This window comes from Drosophila miranda, chromosome XR, assembly GCF_003369915.1.
Source record: "Drosophila miranda strain MSH22 chromosome XR, D.miranda_PacBio2.1, whole genome shotgun sequence".
NCBI classification, from domain to species: Eukaryota; Metazoa; Arthropoda; class Insecta; order Diptera; family Drosophilidae; genus Drosophila; species Drosophila miranda.
The window spans coordinates 19,992,484-20,009,201 of NC_046674.1; the positions used below are offsets into that span (position 1 = coordinate 19,992,484).

Genomic DNA, 16,718 nt, shown 5'->3' on the forward strand with positions numbered 1-16,718 from the left:
TTAAAAGAGCGAACGAGTGAGCCGCTCTCTGAGGCTCTCTCAATCTCAGCATCTGTCTCTGTCTCACTTCGAGAGTCGGTCGTCGTCGTGTGGGAAATAGTCAGAAAAATCCCCAATATCTGAGAAAAAGTAACGGGGGAGGAGGCTTTGTCCGAAGGCAAGGCAAGGCACGAGTCGAGTCGAGTCGAGTCGAGGCGCGGAGTGAGTTTTGTGTGAAAGAAAGAAAGAAAAGGCTCTCGGGGAGCGGGGGCTTCCCTCTCCCTCTCCCTCTCTCTCTCTGAATCTGTGAATCTCTCTGTATCATCTCTGTCTCGGCTCTCTCCTCCAACTGTCTCTGTCTCTGCCTCTGTCTGTCTCTCTCTCTTCTTCTTCTCTCTCTATCTGTGTGTGTCTCTAAGTTCTGTTCTGACGAGGGCTCGCTGGCAGCGTGTGTGGAGAAGTATGTTCAAAAACTACACTAGTCCAACACCAAAACCAAAACCAAACCACCAACCACCTCTATCTATCACTCAAAAACTATCTATATCTATCATATATATATCCAATTAATCCACACAACAACAACAAACGACAACGAATATCAGAATTTCCCCACTCTCTCTCTCTCTCTCTCTCTCTCTCTATCGAGTGCCAGAAAACATAAATAAATAATTGAATTAATAATAAGAACCCCAAACTCTCTCCTGCGTTCAATCGATCTCATGATTTTCTGTGTACTACAGGCATTTCCTTTGACCAAAAAAAAACACCCAACAAAAGCAGTCCAGTCCAGTCCAGTCCAGTCCTGTCCAGCCTTTATTTAGATGAATTTCGTCCTGCCAAATGTCACAATCCATCGAATACCAGAGTACACTCGTGTCTATGCATACAGCAAATGCCAATAGCCATTAGCAACAACAATAACATACTGTTCAAATATCGTCCTGCCCGAGCCCTCCTCTCACATCTCTCACTGTCTCTCTCGCTCCAGTCTCCACTCTCCACTCTCTCCGTATCAATAAGTATTGTTCATAACTCTGTTACAAAATCCCGCAATTCAATTTTGTGCTCCGAAACAACAGTAAAAACTATTTCTAGTACAACCACAGAGCCGGCCCCCCCCCCCCCCCCCCCCCCCCCCCCCCCCCCCTCCATACAGTACAGTTCTGTGCCATTCCATTCCATTCTGTTGCGTTGCGTTCCGTTCCGTTCAGTACAGTCCTGTCCACGGTCCACGGTCCCTCCACTCGACAGCCCAGTAAAAACTTTTTCCCACAACTAAAAACAGAATCAAAAAGTTTTGTTATTGTCAAATCCAATTCAATTAACATCCAGGAATGTAATAAATCAAAAAAAGAACAAGTTTTATGTAGAACCCATTTATTTCTCTCCAACCATTCGCTCTCTCTCTCTCTTGCTCAATCTGTGTCTCTCCCTGGTCCTGTTGTCGGTGTTGGTTTACCATTTTGTTGGCCTAAAGCGACGTCCCATAGTTGTCCCCCCAGTGGAAGCCAAAGAAACAGTGTTGTAAAAGGCCAGAAAAATGCCTAAACTGTACCCGAAATGTACTCTCAACCTCTCCGCTAACCTTTTGGCATTAGTCCCACATTTGTTGTTGAATCTCGTTCATGCCTCATGGTATTTGACACCCATCCCCCCCCCTTGGAATACCCCTGGAATCTCTCTCTTGGTCGTCATTTGTTATTGTTTTTATACCCTAACCCCCCGTCCGCCCCAAAATATCATTTATTCTGTTGAAGCCCGACCTCTCGATCTCTGCCCAAATACACACACACACACACACAAGTACAAACACACACACACACACACAAAAGTACACACGTTTCGAAAGCTTTTTCCGAATTTCTCCAGCGATAAATCGTATACGTATTTGATAAGATTTTAAACATCTCTCCATAGCAAAATAGCAACTACAAAAGTTAAGATTTAATAATCAACTTGTTCCAATGCATTTATTTGTGGTAAACAACTTTCGTTCTTTCTACTTTTCTTTCTTCTTCTTTGGCAAAATGTTTTTTCAACCGAACGAACAAAACTAAATAAATGCACACACACACACACACACACACACACACAAACACAAATGAAAAATACAACAATAAAACGTAGACCTGTCCAGTATTTCCACTTGCCCTGGCTACCGGCGGCCTACATGCTGGTATTTCAGGCTTAGCGGATCCTTTATTAAAGGGGGCACATTTACAAGGAGCGGTACCAGCACACCACCATCACCTACAGCAAATGCCCGATGTGAGTTTTTAGATATCATCCTCCTCCGAAATCCGTAATCCGAAATCCGAAACGGTTCAAGAACTGCCAACCAACCAACAAAAAGATATCTCCAATTCCAACTCCAAACAACTCTATCAAAGAAACAAACTACTATATAATCGAACGAACACCCCCCCTAAGCCCCTAAGCCCCCCCTAGCCCCTCCGCCCCACCGCCAGACAGAGCATGATGTTGCTGTACCGCTGTACCTGTACCCAATGCCCGCCTGCCTGTCTGCCTGCCTGCCTGTATAAGAAATCCCACACTGTATGAATCCCTAGATAGTTGTATATTGTACCCCTCGCCAACCCCCAGCCCCACCCCCCTCTCAGTAGTTTGTGTGTTGTGTACCATCTTTACTACCTTTGGCACTTCTTTTATGATCCCCCCAGTAGCGTAGCGGCGCATTTCAATAACATTAGCATTTGGGGCCAGCCCACGAGTGTCCCGTGTCCCCGTGTGTCCCGTGTGCCTCGTGTGTCTCGTGTGTCTCGTGTCCGTTGCCACAATGTTGCCAATGGCCAGCAGCAGCGACAAGAGCGGCACTAAAAATCAGGCAACTCTGGGGGGGACATGGCCCCATACTACAGAATCGTCGTCACCCATTCCCCAAAAGTCATCAACAAATGCATTTTTACTGTCGTTAACCCCTTTTTTCCACTCCACTCCTCGGGGCTCTCCGCTCTCCCCTCTCCTGCCTCCTTCAGCCCTTTCAAGTTTCTTGTAGTTTTTTTTTGAAATGTTTCAACTTGTTTTTGCCTCTGTCTGTGTGTGTGTGTGTGTGTGTGTGTGTGTTGTCGCAAATGTTTGTTAATAAACACACGCACACCAACACACAAGTTTTTATGACAGTTTTCTGGCAGATAATCCATTGTTGGTAGAGACCCCATCCACCCACTCGTCCACCCACCCGTCCCGTTCTGGATCTTGCACTAAACTTTTTTATTGAGTTGCAATTCATTTTTGGGTCATAAAATATTTCCATGGCGCATGTTTTTTTTTTTGAATTTCGTATTGCATTTTGATAAATATTTCAGTTCAAGTTTTCTAAGCTCTGACACACACACACACACACACACAGAGAGACACACAGACATAGCCATGCACCATGCACCGTGCACCGTGCACCATCCCCCCGCACAATGCAATTTCAATATTGTATGATTTATATGAGATTTTCTCTTAGTTCTAGTTTTCCAAGCCACCCCCAGCACCAGCCCCCCATCTCGCTCGTTCTCTCTCTGTCTCTGTCTCGATTTGAGAGCTGCTTTTGGATGCATTTATTCGAAAGTTATTCGCAAGTGTTCGCATTTGATTTGATTAATTTATAAAGCGCGTGCATATCCTAGTGTAGCCCCTAGCCCTGCGCCCTGCACCCTGCCCCCTCCATCCTGCCACATCGTGTGTCGTGTGGAAAGCTTCTCTCTCTCTCTCTCTCTTTGAGTGTGTTGTGTGCAGGCTACATATGTATATGTTATTTGCTGTAGGTGTCAGTGGTGGAAAAAAAAAAGAAAAAAAAAAACAAGAAGAGAAAAAAAAGAAAAATCCCCCATGCATAGCAGATGTTGAGGATGCATTGAAATATGCTCCAGATCCAGGGGAAATGTACAAAAATGAAATTACAGCCAGAGATTGTGGAATATATAAATAGTATAGGTCTCAAGGCGAGACATCCCCAATCCCATTTACATACAGTCCTACTATACATATGTACGAGGTGTTCCATCCATTGTATATCCAATAAATGTCTGAACATAGTTGCTATCCAACCATTTCTCTCTCTCTCTGTCTCTCTCTCTATGTAACCTTAAATTTTGTAAAGCTAAATTCTTGTGTAGTAGAGTCATGTACCAGAGAAACATTATTCCAATGAACCCTACTACTACGAAAACACTTACATACACCTACATACCTCACGCATACACACACACACACAGACACACACACAAACTGATGTATAAAGAGAAATATACGAATTGTACAAACAAAAAACAAAAACAAAAAGAGTCCCAGATGATGATTACTATCCCGTTTTTGCTTTTGCTTATTGCATTCTGTTGTTGTTTTGTTGAAAATGCTTTATCCGTTTCGTTCCCATGCCGTTTCCGTTACCGTTACCGTTTCAGTTACCATTTCGTTCCTATTCTGTAAACATTTTCATTTCAATTTTACTTTCCTTTGTTCCCTTCTGTTGACTGTTGTTGAAAGTTGTACGCGCGTTGTGTTGTGATCTCCCCCTGCCACCCGATCTACCCCTGAAACAGAACCCCACCCCCCCTCAAGAATATATATATACACCCTACACACACTCACACACACACACACACACTTACACACACTATAACCAATGAAGCCCCTGGAATAAGATTTAACCTTTAAAAAAACAAAACTAAGAAAAATACATATAATGGAATCACTCACTAATCGATGCCTTTCGTCTATGTTCCTTCTCCTTTCCCCGTTTCGAAAACAGGTGGCCAAAAACCCGTTGGCCAGTCTGGCTGCCCTGGGCCTGGCTGGCATGAACCCAGCCAGCACTGGGGGCATCAACCACACAGGTGAGTTGAGCGCTTCATCGATCAGAGGCCAGGCAGATTTCCAATCTAATCTAGGCTCTGCCCCAGCAGCCCTGGCTGCACTGGCCGGGTCGCAACTGCGTACAGCCAACGCCGCCAATCGCGCCCAACAGCAGCAGCACGAGATGACCGTGTCCAATGATCTGATCGGTTGCATTATCGGCAAGGGTGGCACCAAGATTGCCGAAATCCGCCAGATATCCGGCGCCATGATCAGGATCTCCAATTGTGAGGAGCGCGAGGGCGGCAATACCGATCGCACTATAACCATTAGTGGCAATCCGGATTCGGTGGCCCTGGCCCAATACTTAATCAATATGAGGTGAGTGCGCCATATCCTTATGTATTGTACTGTACCGTAATGTACTACCTCTGTGTGTGCCTTTGTGTTTTATTTTCGTCTTTATATTCATGTGCGTGTGTGTGTCAATACATCAATTTTGTCGAATTGATTTGCTAATTGACCAAAAAAGTATATAAGGTATAAGGAGGTCGTCGGTCATCGGTAACGCAACCGTCTCTCTCTCTCTCTCTCTCACTCTCTCTCTCTCTCGCTGTCTCTCTGTCTCTCTCGGTCGTGGAGTGGCGGCTCGTTCAAATGGGGTTTCGACGGATGTCGAGGGTTGGGGAGGGGGGGGAGGTCAAAGGTTAGCATAGCCATAACCATAGCTTAAGCCACAACACACATGTCGTAGTCTATAAGTCGTAAGCCCTGCGAAGCCACATGTCCAAGCACTTCCACCACAGATCCATGGATCTCCACAGAACTTCTTCTAGCATAACGATTTTAATAAACCACCTGTATAACTGATACTCGTACAATATATATCTAGTATTACCAACCAACAACAAAACCATGTATAATATAACAGTTCAGCAGGCCCACAGCCAGAGCCAGAGCCAAAGCCAGAGCCAGAGCCAGAGCCAGAGGAAGCGGATCAAGATCAAGGTCGAAACGTGATGAGGCCCAGCCACCAGCCCAGCTCACTCTCTCTCTCTCTCGAATCAATCTACGCATCGCACACTCTTTTTACACAACAGAAAAGAACAAAAAAAACGTAACGGTACATGCGCTCTCGTAATGCTGGACCGACCTGATCCAATTGGTACTTCAAACTGCAGTTCAACTCCAAAAATTATCCTCCAAAAACCTCTCTCCCCCCTCAAAAATCAAAAACCGAACCGTATTTCCTCCCAACCACAGTTCATCCTCCAAAAAAAAAAAAAAAAAACCTGAAAAAACCAACTCTTTCGGTCCATGTCTCCCAATAAAAAAAGAAAAAAAACCAAAAAAAAACTTTTGTTCTTCTAATCCTACCATCCAAAATTTGAACGCCGCTCTCCCACCAAAACCAAAACCAAAAAAAACCCCAAACAAAAAAAACAAAAAAAACAAAAAAATTAAATAAAACCTTGAAACAGCTCTCTTTTTCTCTCTCTCCGTAAACTCCGAACCGTTCCTCCACACAAAACCTCCTTAACCTTTTGCATAAACACTAAAAAAAAAAAAAAAAAAAAAATTAAAGAAAAGAAAAAAAAAACCAACTCAATTCCACAAAATCGAAAGAAAAAAAATTACCAAATGTTTTGAAAAATACCTCTCACCCAAAAACCGCAACAAATACCAACAATATCCCAATTTGTTCCTTTCTTTCTCTCTCTCTTTCTATCTACCTTAACCGAAACCTCATCCACAGCGTTGAGCTGCAGAAGGCCAATCTCCTGGAGCAGGCCCAGGCCCAGCAGAACGGAGGAGCGGCTGCTGTGGGAGCCGGAGCTGTGCCCGGAGGAGCTGGAGCCACCGTCGGCGGCGGTGCATCCGCCGCGGGCACCAACGGAGCCCTGACCACAGTGGCCCTCGCCGCAGGAGGAGCAGCGGCAGCGGCAGCGGCAGCGGTTGCAGCTGCAGCTGCTGCCGGCGCAGGGGCAGGCAGCAACGGCAGCCCCACGGGAGCCGCCAACGGAAGCAGCAGCTCGATCAGCAGCAATGGCAGCGTCTCCGCCTCGTATGCCGGCGTCAATGGCAACCAGAGCAGTGCCGGAACCCCCAATGGCACCGCGGCCGGGATCAATCCGGTGGCGGCTGCTGCCGCCCTCAACAGCCCCCTCGCCTCGGCGCTGCAGCTGCTGACCAAGCCGGGCGCCCTGAGCGCCCTGTCCAACCTCAGCGCCCTCGATCTGCTGAGCCTCACGTCGCTGGGCAACGACAACGGCGGCTCGCCGGGCGGACCGCCAGTGCAGACGACCGGCGTGAATCGCGGCAAGGGACACTACGCGCGGTTCCGGCAGCACCAGGCCGAGACCGGAGTCGAGTCGGAGAAGCAGCGCAACAAGTTTAATCCGTACTAGGAGCAGGCGGATGCCTGCCCCGAGGTGCCGCCAGATCAGGCCTGGAGAGGGAGCGGAGGGGAGAGGCCGATCAACGATTGATAGTCGCTTAGTTTTGTAGGATTTTTGCATAATTTGCATAGCGTTGCGAAAGCTTTAGGGTTTAGGTTCTTGAACAAGAAGAAACAAAAAACAGAAATGTATAAATTCGCTTTAGTTATGCGTGGGTACACGCACGTGGGTACACGATGCTACCAGATACCCACAGATACCCATACCCATTGATAGGGTACGCCCCCATTCGTATTCATATTCGTATTCGTATTCGTATTCGAAATTTCAAGACAATTTTTACATCTAGTTGAAGCCTCAGTATCCGAGTAGTTGATAGACTTATGCAATATTTATCAATGTTTTCGAAACACTTAACTAAACGAAAGATAGAAAGATAGAACCGCCAGTTAGGGCAGCTATATAGTATCCATATATCGTACATTTACTTAATCGATCGGAAAAGACAGAAAACAAAACAAAAGAAAAGAATAGTAAAGGAAAGCAAGCACTTGAACAATATTACGCGTATCGAATATTTAGGAGGACAGAGCCATCATCTGTGAGTGGCCCAATCAAGATTTACTGACCAAGTGACCAAGGACCCTAGTTAACCCAATTCATACGGAGTTATAGATTTTCACACCAGCCAGCCAGCCCCCTACCCTTCCCTTTCCTTCCCTTCCCCAAAACCTTTTGATATATCCAACTAATATATACATACCTACTATATATCGTACATTATAGAATTTGCCAAATTTTAGCGCATCTCAAGTAGAGTTCTTCGAAGCATATACTTATACTTATAGTTAGTACCGAGTAGATCACATTAGTCGGAGTCTAGATCGAATATCGAATATCGATAGAGAACAGGAAACGAGAGCATAATTTAGCCGCCACCACAACAATCTTTCCCCAAGCCCAAGCCATTCATATTGTAACATATAACACACGCTCCAATATCTGATAATCCATTTTACTCTTCTTAGGTTTTAAGCACAATGTATTTTCCCCCCCCCCAAAAAAGCATATGTAATCCCTACCCCTCTATACCTATACCTATACCTATAATCCTATCCATATACATGCCTATCCCTATACTTATATCTAGATTGTAAGCATTAAGATCCAAAAGCCATTCGTCAAGAAGCAGCAGCCGAAAGCATATGAAAAATGAGATGAACTCAAAAATGAAAAAAGAAAAAAGAAAGAAAGAAAAAGAAAAAAAAAACAAATTAAAGAACCTTCTATAAGAAGTCAACAAAACAAAAATTCCAATTCGTTGAGCCCCCGCCGCCGGTGCCAAATCTCGGCACGGGAGGGGGGGGGAGGCGGGGCCAACGACCTTTATGGACCAATTCGCTCTAATTGACACAATCCACGCAATGAGCGTACAAAAACCAAACTATTTGAATAGAGAACAAAATACACAGAGAGAAAGAACAGAGAAGGGTCAACTGAAGAAGAATTGAGTTGAAAATGAAAATGAAGATGAAGTTGAAGATAAAGATAAAGTTGATGAAATGAGAAAGAAAAACGTTATTATGTATTAGACTTGAAGTCTTCAATTGTTTTACCCACTATATATTTTTTATTCCACGTATCCCCCCTCCCGAAATGGAAATCCCCCTGATTTTTTATGTATTTATGCGATTGTTATTATTTGTAAAAAGAAAAAAAAAGAAAACAAACAAAAAACTGTTTTTGAATTGGTCGAAAATGATGTTGAAAGTATTTGGAAATTGAAATTTCTCTACCCTTAATGTACACGACATAACTGTAGTTGTTAAGCGTATACCATAAATTTATGATTTTTTTTTTCATATTATTATAATTATTATTATTATTATTACCAGTAGACGTAAGACACAAAGGACACACCATATGTAACACCTTAAGCTAAGCGGGCTTACGATTTTATAACCAAATTACATCATATATAAAACCTAATTATACATATACATCATACATGCGAACATACAAACATACAAAACATACATACATATATGCAAACCTACTTATACGAAAACCATTTAGAACGAGAGTTTTGTCCAGAGACATTGGAACGGCACGAACGCCACGAAAACTCCCCTTATATTTGAATGTAATAATAGTAATTCTTGACTTCTACTACGAAAACATATACCTACATAGAGACACACAGCTGTATAGCTAATACATACATACATATATAGAAAGCTTTACCTGCAGCTCCTCCTCCTCCTTCTCGCAATGGAGGAGATCGGCCGCAGTAAACTCGATCTATTTATATGCAAAATGAAATCAATGATGGAAACTACATGAGTTTGTAATAAAGTGAAAAATGAATACTAAAACTACATACATGTGTGTGTGTGCGTGCGTGTCTGTCTGTCCAGATGGGAGCTCCTCTCAGATATATAATGGCAGGGGTTGGGGTTGTGGAAGTGTCCCTAACCAGAAATGGAATTTCTTGAATCAAAGCCCTACTAAATAATCTATTTTTCTGCGTTCTAGGATATCAATGGAGACTGCTGGTCTGCCCATACCCGGATATCACTACATTGCGCCCAGTGCAATTGTTAAAACACCCATTCACTAAGTGAAACAAGCAACGTGCAACAACAACAACCAACCAACCAATCAACCAACCAACAATCAACCCAGCAATCAAGCAGCAACAACAAGAACAGCAGCGGCGGCGGCAGCGGCAGCAAAAAAAAACCCATTGGAAATCGCAGGGGGAGAACAACGGACAGGAGCAGCAGCCGCAAGCGGAATGGAAAGGAATGGAAAACGTCAAATGTTAAATCATAAGCAATATATCAAGAGAAAATCAGAAACAAAAGAACAGTTCTTATATGAATACTGTCGGGAAAAATCATACATTAAATACACTCACGCTCACACTTATGCCCACACACACACACCTACACACACACCAAGACGGACCACACTCACAGAAAGACCAACCCACACATACGCGTTATATTTATTCATTGATTCTTATTAATTACGATATTTTTTTGATTAAGTTTTAAATGCAAAGGCAAATCAAACACAAGAAATTTTATGTTGAACCGTTTTCGAACGGGGAAGCCAGCCCCCCGTCCCTGGGGGCGGCGGCGACCCCGCACAAGTAAGAACAGAACAGCAATTAATTCTAAGCTTAGTCAAAATGAAGACAAAATAAACTAAAAACAACAAAACAAACAAAAAACAAAAAAACCAACAAAAAAAACAAGAATACAAAATAAATAAATAATTAACCGAATTGCATGCAAGAAGCATACAGCAAATACAAGAAGCAAGCAAATATAAGAAATTAAAGTAAAGGAAAGCAAAGAAAAGCAAAGAAAAGAAAAGGAAAGCAACAATTTCGAATGCAGTTAATTTTAAGCCATTTACAAGTAATTGTGCATGAGCATGACCAAAAACGGGGCAGCAAATGAGCGGAAACACAAGAGAGAGAGAGACAGAGCGACAGAGAGCGTTAGAGAGAGAGAGAGAAAGAATTAAGCATAAATTGAAGGGATCGGAAAGAAAAGGAAAGGAAAGGAAAGAGACAAGCAGCAGACAAACAGACCAACAAACAATCGACTCGAAAGACACGGGGAAAACAGAAAACCGATGATTCAGTTTGAGTAGGCATTATACGATATTGTATGTTTTACACGCTACAATTAGGCGGCAGCGATGCAGGCAGGGCGAGACGAGGCGTTTGTTAGTTGTGTTTGTGTTTGTTCAGAGATGTGTATACACACATACATATGCATATATATTATATATAGACACGGCGATATATTGATACGATAAATCTTTTTTTTATTATTTCTATTATGGTAATTGTTATCGAAATTGTATTTGTGATTTTTGAATATGTTTAGACTGATGTGCAAAATTGATTCTGTTTATTGATTACGACTAAAACTACACTTTAAACGATTATGGACTAATTAACTAGTTGTCACCCCCACCCCACCCCAGCCTAGCCCCTCCCTTCCCTTTCGTTCCGTTCCGTTTTATCTATTTCTATATCCACATCTATATCCTCTATATACCCCATTCGAAATTAGTTTTAAAACAATGCGAACTAGCCAAGGCTGGGGAGACCAGGCCCTCTTTCGTACGAGTCTGTATCCAAAATTGTTATGGTTTCTTTCGTTCGGTTTCTAGTGAAAATGCTTAATGCTACTACCATATTTACAAGACCTACAAATTAGCGAAAAAGAACAATTCGAATTACAATAATAACTTTTAAGCACTTTTGCGGCGATTAAAAAGACTTTTTTCTGGAGCGCGGAAAAAACGAGCAATTGATTTACATATTATATTACAATTATGCTTAAATTAAAGTATAATTTTAATTTATTAGCTGTTAAATTTATACGCAAAACAAAACTAAAAAACAACAACAACAACAACCACAAAACAAAACAAAGGCAAAGGCAAAAGCAAAAGCAAATGCAAATGCAAAACAACAAAGCAAAACAAAACAAAACAAAACATAAAAAATAAACTGATTTTCAATGTTAAAATTACAAATTAAACTAATTTTATTCGAATTTAGTTAATAGGCTGGGCAGTGAAAACCAAAAGATCATCAAAAGACACACATGTGTGGTAACTAATTTTAAGCCATCATATTTAGTTACTTGTACTAACCCACACATGCCACACATACCACACAAACACACAAGAAAAACACACCTACACCTACACCGACACCTACACCCACACATACATAAGAGATTAAGAGACAAAGGTGTCAAAAGTGGCAGGTGAAAGCGAGAGAATCAGTTTGCGCAATGGCAAAATGTGTCAAATTTTATTCTACAAATTAATTATTTAGTAAGAGAAATTAACAAAGCATAAATGAAAACATATCCACTGCAAAGAAAACCAATCTAACCGCAACATAATTATATTAACCAGCAAACAGCAACAACTATTCAATCAAACAATGCATACATATAGAGGCAAACATATCCCAGATCAACAATCTGTATACACACACACATTTGATTTCCCTCTACCCCCCCAACCATATGTACATATGTGCATGCATATGTATCTTATATCTTATATCGAGGACTATATTTTGACTTGAGGAATTGATTAGAAAGTGACTTCCCTTGTCGACACTCAAAATTCTGTATCCTTTTGTTAGACTTTTTCCCACTCACAGACATCCAAGAACCCAAGAACCCAAGAACAAAACAAAAGAGGAAAACTTATGAGAAAAACTTGATTACAGGAAATTGTTAATAGCATAAAGAGTATTAAATATAAAACCATACCACTTGTAAACAATAATAGGGGAAAAGCATGGCCCTAACTGGCCTAACTGTTCGCTCCACCCCCTGAAGATTTCAATGATCGGAGACCACTCGAAGATCAGAACGGGAGCGACAAGCAGCAGTCGGGCGGCGATAGAGAGACGATATCAAGCGAAACTATTTCGTGATTTTAGTGACAAATATATTTCGCTGAGGACAAACAATTTGAAGCAATCATTTTTGAAACCAAAACACTTCGGTTCCCCAATCGGAAACGGTGCGGAATGGCACTGGGAGGTGATGAATGAGGAATAAGGAAAGGGAATGGAATGGAATGGAATGAAGAGAAATAAATGCGGAATGCGAAATCAGAACATGAGCCGTATATCTATATATAAATAAATTATATATCTATATATAAATATACATAAATTAAATATATTATTATTATTATTATTATGTACACTTGTATTTAATTGTATTTGAAATATTTAGTAAATTTTTTGCGCAAGTTACAAAGAAAAAAAAAACAAGAAAAACGAAAAAAAAAAAAAAAAAAAAAAACGAAATGAAAGACGAGAGCTATGGGGCTACAGAAAAACAGAAGGGTAAACAGCGGGTAACTGGGATTATTTGTACGATATGATAATAAAGAAAGGGATAAATAAATAATGTGTATGTGTGTGTATAAGAGAAATAGCTCAAACAGATTTCACAAACATTTTTACTAATATGCGTGTAATTAATGTAATTATTAACGACATTTTTTTTGTTGACAACTTGTAAATTTGCAAAGGAAAAATACGTGTAAGAAAAGCAATTTTAATGGTGCCTTAAAAACCAAACCAAGCAAATTTCTTCTTGCCTGCCTTGCCTGCCCCCCCTCAGAGCGAACCCGGTGGCACGCCACTGTACCACTGGGTGGCACGTGAGTGTTCTACTCCATTCTCCTAATCTTCACGAACACTTCTCGACATGTGCTCGATTGGTTCGGTTCGGTTCGGCTTGGATCGAATCGAATCGGATTCAATTGAATCGGATAAGATGGGAGAGCACAGTGTTATTGTAAAATAAATTTAGTTATAAATGCGTTACCTATTCCGACACAAGAAGAACTTATCCCTTTTAGCGACACACGGTGATCCACAATTGCTCAAAGCTGTCCGAGTGCGTGTGCCCGTTACGTTACACTTCAAATTGAATTTGAACTAGTATCTGAATTTGAATTTGAATTGAAATTGAAATTTAAATTTGATTACTTAGCTGCAGTATGCGTAGTGGATGCCTACCTACACTGAGACCCAGAAGTATATCAACAATTAGCCATACAACAAAGCGAAAACAAATGAAAAGAAAACCAACATATTACTTAAATTATATACACATACAGCAATCCAAGACACTTACACACCCACACCCACACACTTACACACACACACATATATAAATGTTTCTCTCAGTGTAATTACAAGTCACTTGAATGTATTTGCTCACATTTTTACAATATGTACATGTCGAAGAACTCTACACAATAAGCAACAAAAGTAAAAGCATTTAAGGCACTTGAAACGATCGATCGATTTATAGATCTATCGATGGAACGTTGGTTGGACGCAAGATCATTGTTAAGGTAACTGCAACTATAGAAAAAGATTATGGGAAAAGGTGTAAAAGAAAACCACAGCGGAAAACAGAAAGCAGAAAAGAAAAAACCCAAAAAAAACAACATATTTATATACATATATAAAGCAAAAATGAAACTAATTCTTAAGGTATTTTAGATATTCTTATTTAATATCCAGAAAACAAGACAAGAAATTATACGAGAAGAGTTTTAATTTAGAAGCAGAGCTAGGGAGAGAGAAATGGGAAGATCGGGTCTAAGTAATGGAAATATATACTATATGTACTTGTACATATATTAACTAACTAAATATCGGTGTTAGAAATTGTTAAGAAAACCTAAAAAACAAACAAGCAAACTCGTGTAATCTGCGCAAGACAAGACAGGATCAGAATACAGAGAAGGAGGAGGAGGAAGAGGAGGAGCGAGTAGTCTTATTGGATCCTTCCTCTGGAGAGTGCAAGAAATCCCGTTACCCAGTACATATACTTACATATTCTTTTTTATTTCTTTTTTTTTTTTTGCTACATTATCTTGAAAGCCGCATACACAGGAGAGCGGATGGAAATATAACTACGTGTATTCCAATTCATCAAAGCAATTGAAGAAATTGAGGAAAAATAGAACACCTAGGCAAGGCCAGGGCTCCGGCCGGCACTTGCCATTAGAAATATACGAAACATCTAAGGTTTCTCAGCATAACAAAACAAAAAACAAAACACAAAACAAAATACAAAACAAAACAAAACAAAAAAGCAAAATGAAACAAGTATCGAGCATATTATCTTATTAACTATATAGAGCAATCAACTTAGCTACCACATACACACATGCATGTATACATATATACAGAGGCTACCACAGAAACAGGGGCTCATAGTTCGGACAGACAATACTACTATACGTGTATGTATGTATGTATGTACAATATACTATGTACGAGTATGTATGTATGTATGTATCTCGGAGTATAATCGGGTATGAGTGGGTATCGGATGGAATTGGATTTGGATTTGGATTTGGAATCGGCGGCGGCGCATTACATTTACTCGTAAACTTCAAAAACAATGTTCTCAATGATATTAGCATATGTATATGTTTATGTATATGTGTGTGTGTTTGTTTATGTGTATTAATCAAGTTGAAGATGATCTCTCAAAGAAAAAACAAACAAAAAACAAAACCCAAGGGGAAAAAACTAAGGATATTTCCTGGTATGTACTTACACTGGTCAGAAAATGAAAATGAAAATGATAATGATAATGCACATGCATATGCATATGATATGTGGAGAAGGGCATAATATTGTATGTATTGTAGTTGCCTAGCGTGTAGGAAGAATCTCTCTTACTCTCATCTTTGAAGAAGACGAAAAAGAATGAATATGCAGCGTAAAATTGATAAAACTGAACAATTGGGATCAACTTATATTTTAAATATAAGATTAAATTGTAAAAACCAAAAACCAAAGCAAACTTTTTAATTAAGTCCCGAAGTTTGTAGACGGCTACTTAACTCTAACAACAACTAAATACAAATATCATGAAATCCATGAAAACTGTGCCAAACAACGGGTAAAAGAAAGAAAAGCTGATGTGATGGTAAACTCTGATGAAGAAGACAGGTAGAAGATACTAACAACAACAAAATGAACATTAACAACAACAAAATGAACAACAACTGGCCAAAAGCACAGCGCAGTGGAGCAGCACACAAAGTAAATTCTTTTGCTTTCTTTGGGGGAACAACACATAGGAATTATACGAATTTCAATGGATTCACAACAGTTGACAAGCTACTCACATTTAAATTTAAATGTTCACATTTACATTTGCTCAAGGCAAAGCACTTAAAGGAGCTTATTTAAAGAAAACTAAACAACTAAACAACCAAAATACAAATACAAATACGAATACGAATACAAATACAAATACAAATCATTACTAACCTTAACCATATAGATGTGTGTAGGCAATGAGTTATCATTTCCGCAGACTAATTCAATTCAATCTGGCTGTATTCGCAGTTTTATTGCCAAAAGTGTGCCAAACGATGCGTTTGCGTTTGCGTTCGCGATGCGCGACGATTCAAGTCGAATTTGGATTTGGATTTGGATTTAGATTTGAATTTGAATTTGAGAACACCAAGCACCCAAAGCACCCAAAGCACCCCAAGCACCCCAGTTTTCCCATTGGGTTTCCCGCAGACTTTCGTTGCAGGCTTTCGGGCTAAATCATTTCGTGTAGAATTCGCGTAGAAGCCATGTAGATGTAACAATACATACGAGTATCTGTATATTCCGGATCTGCAGCGAAAAAAGAAAGATATTGCACACAAGAAATCACCTTTTTCACCTTCTTCAAATTAGAATGCAAATCAAATTTCGGTAAACGGCTGACCCGTAGACCCGTAGACCCGTGTGCTATCGATACGTGATAGCAAAGTAACAATAAATTGTTCAAATTTCCATTGTTCTTTTTGGCCGAATGAGTGTCTCCGTTCATGTCTGCTATGTTGGTGCATTTTAGAGTGCAAGGCGTTGCTTGCGCAAAGCTGCGGGTACCTTGCTGGAATTGGATTGCGATTGAAGGCACCAGAGAGGCACGTAAA

At 40.6% G+C, this 16,718-nt stretch overlaps 1 protein-coding gene across 21 annotated transcripts in view; it reads left to right on the forward strand.

Moving 5' to 3' along the window:
- The window catches only part of LOC108152213 (poly(rC)-binding protein 3), an 88,050-nt gene extending 76,713 nt beyond the window's left edge, over window positions 1-11,337 (forward strand). For 7 of the 21 annotated variants that reach the window (XM_017281374.2, XM_033386761.1, XM_017281376.2 and 4 more), the window contains 3 exons: window positions 2,110-2,250; window positions 4,745-5,169; window positions 6,545-9,565. In XM_017281374.2, the coding sequence (XP_017136863.1) occupies window positions 2,110-2,250; window positions 4,745-5,169; window positions 6,545-7,196 (1,218 nt within the window). In that variant the 3' untranslated portion in view covers window positions 7,197-9,565. Of the gene's footprint in view, window positions 1-2,109; window positions 2,251-4,744; window positions 5,170-6,544; window positions 9,566-9,722 lie in introns of those variants that run through there. The other 14 variants (XM_017281381.2, XM_017281382.2, XM_017281377.2 and 11 more) reach the window with 13 other exon arrangements.
- The last annotated feature ends 5,381 nt before the right edge of the window (window positions 11,338-16,718 follow it).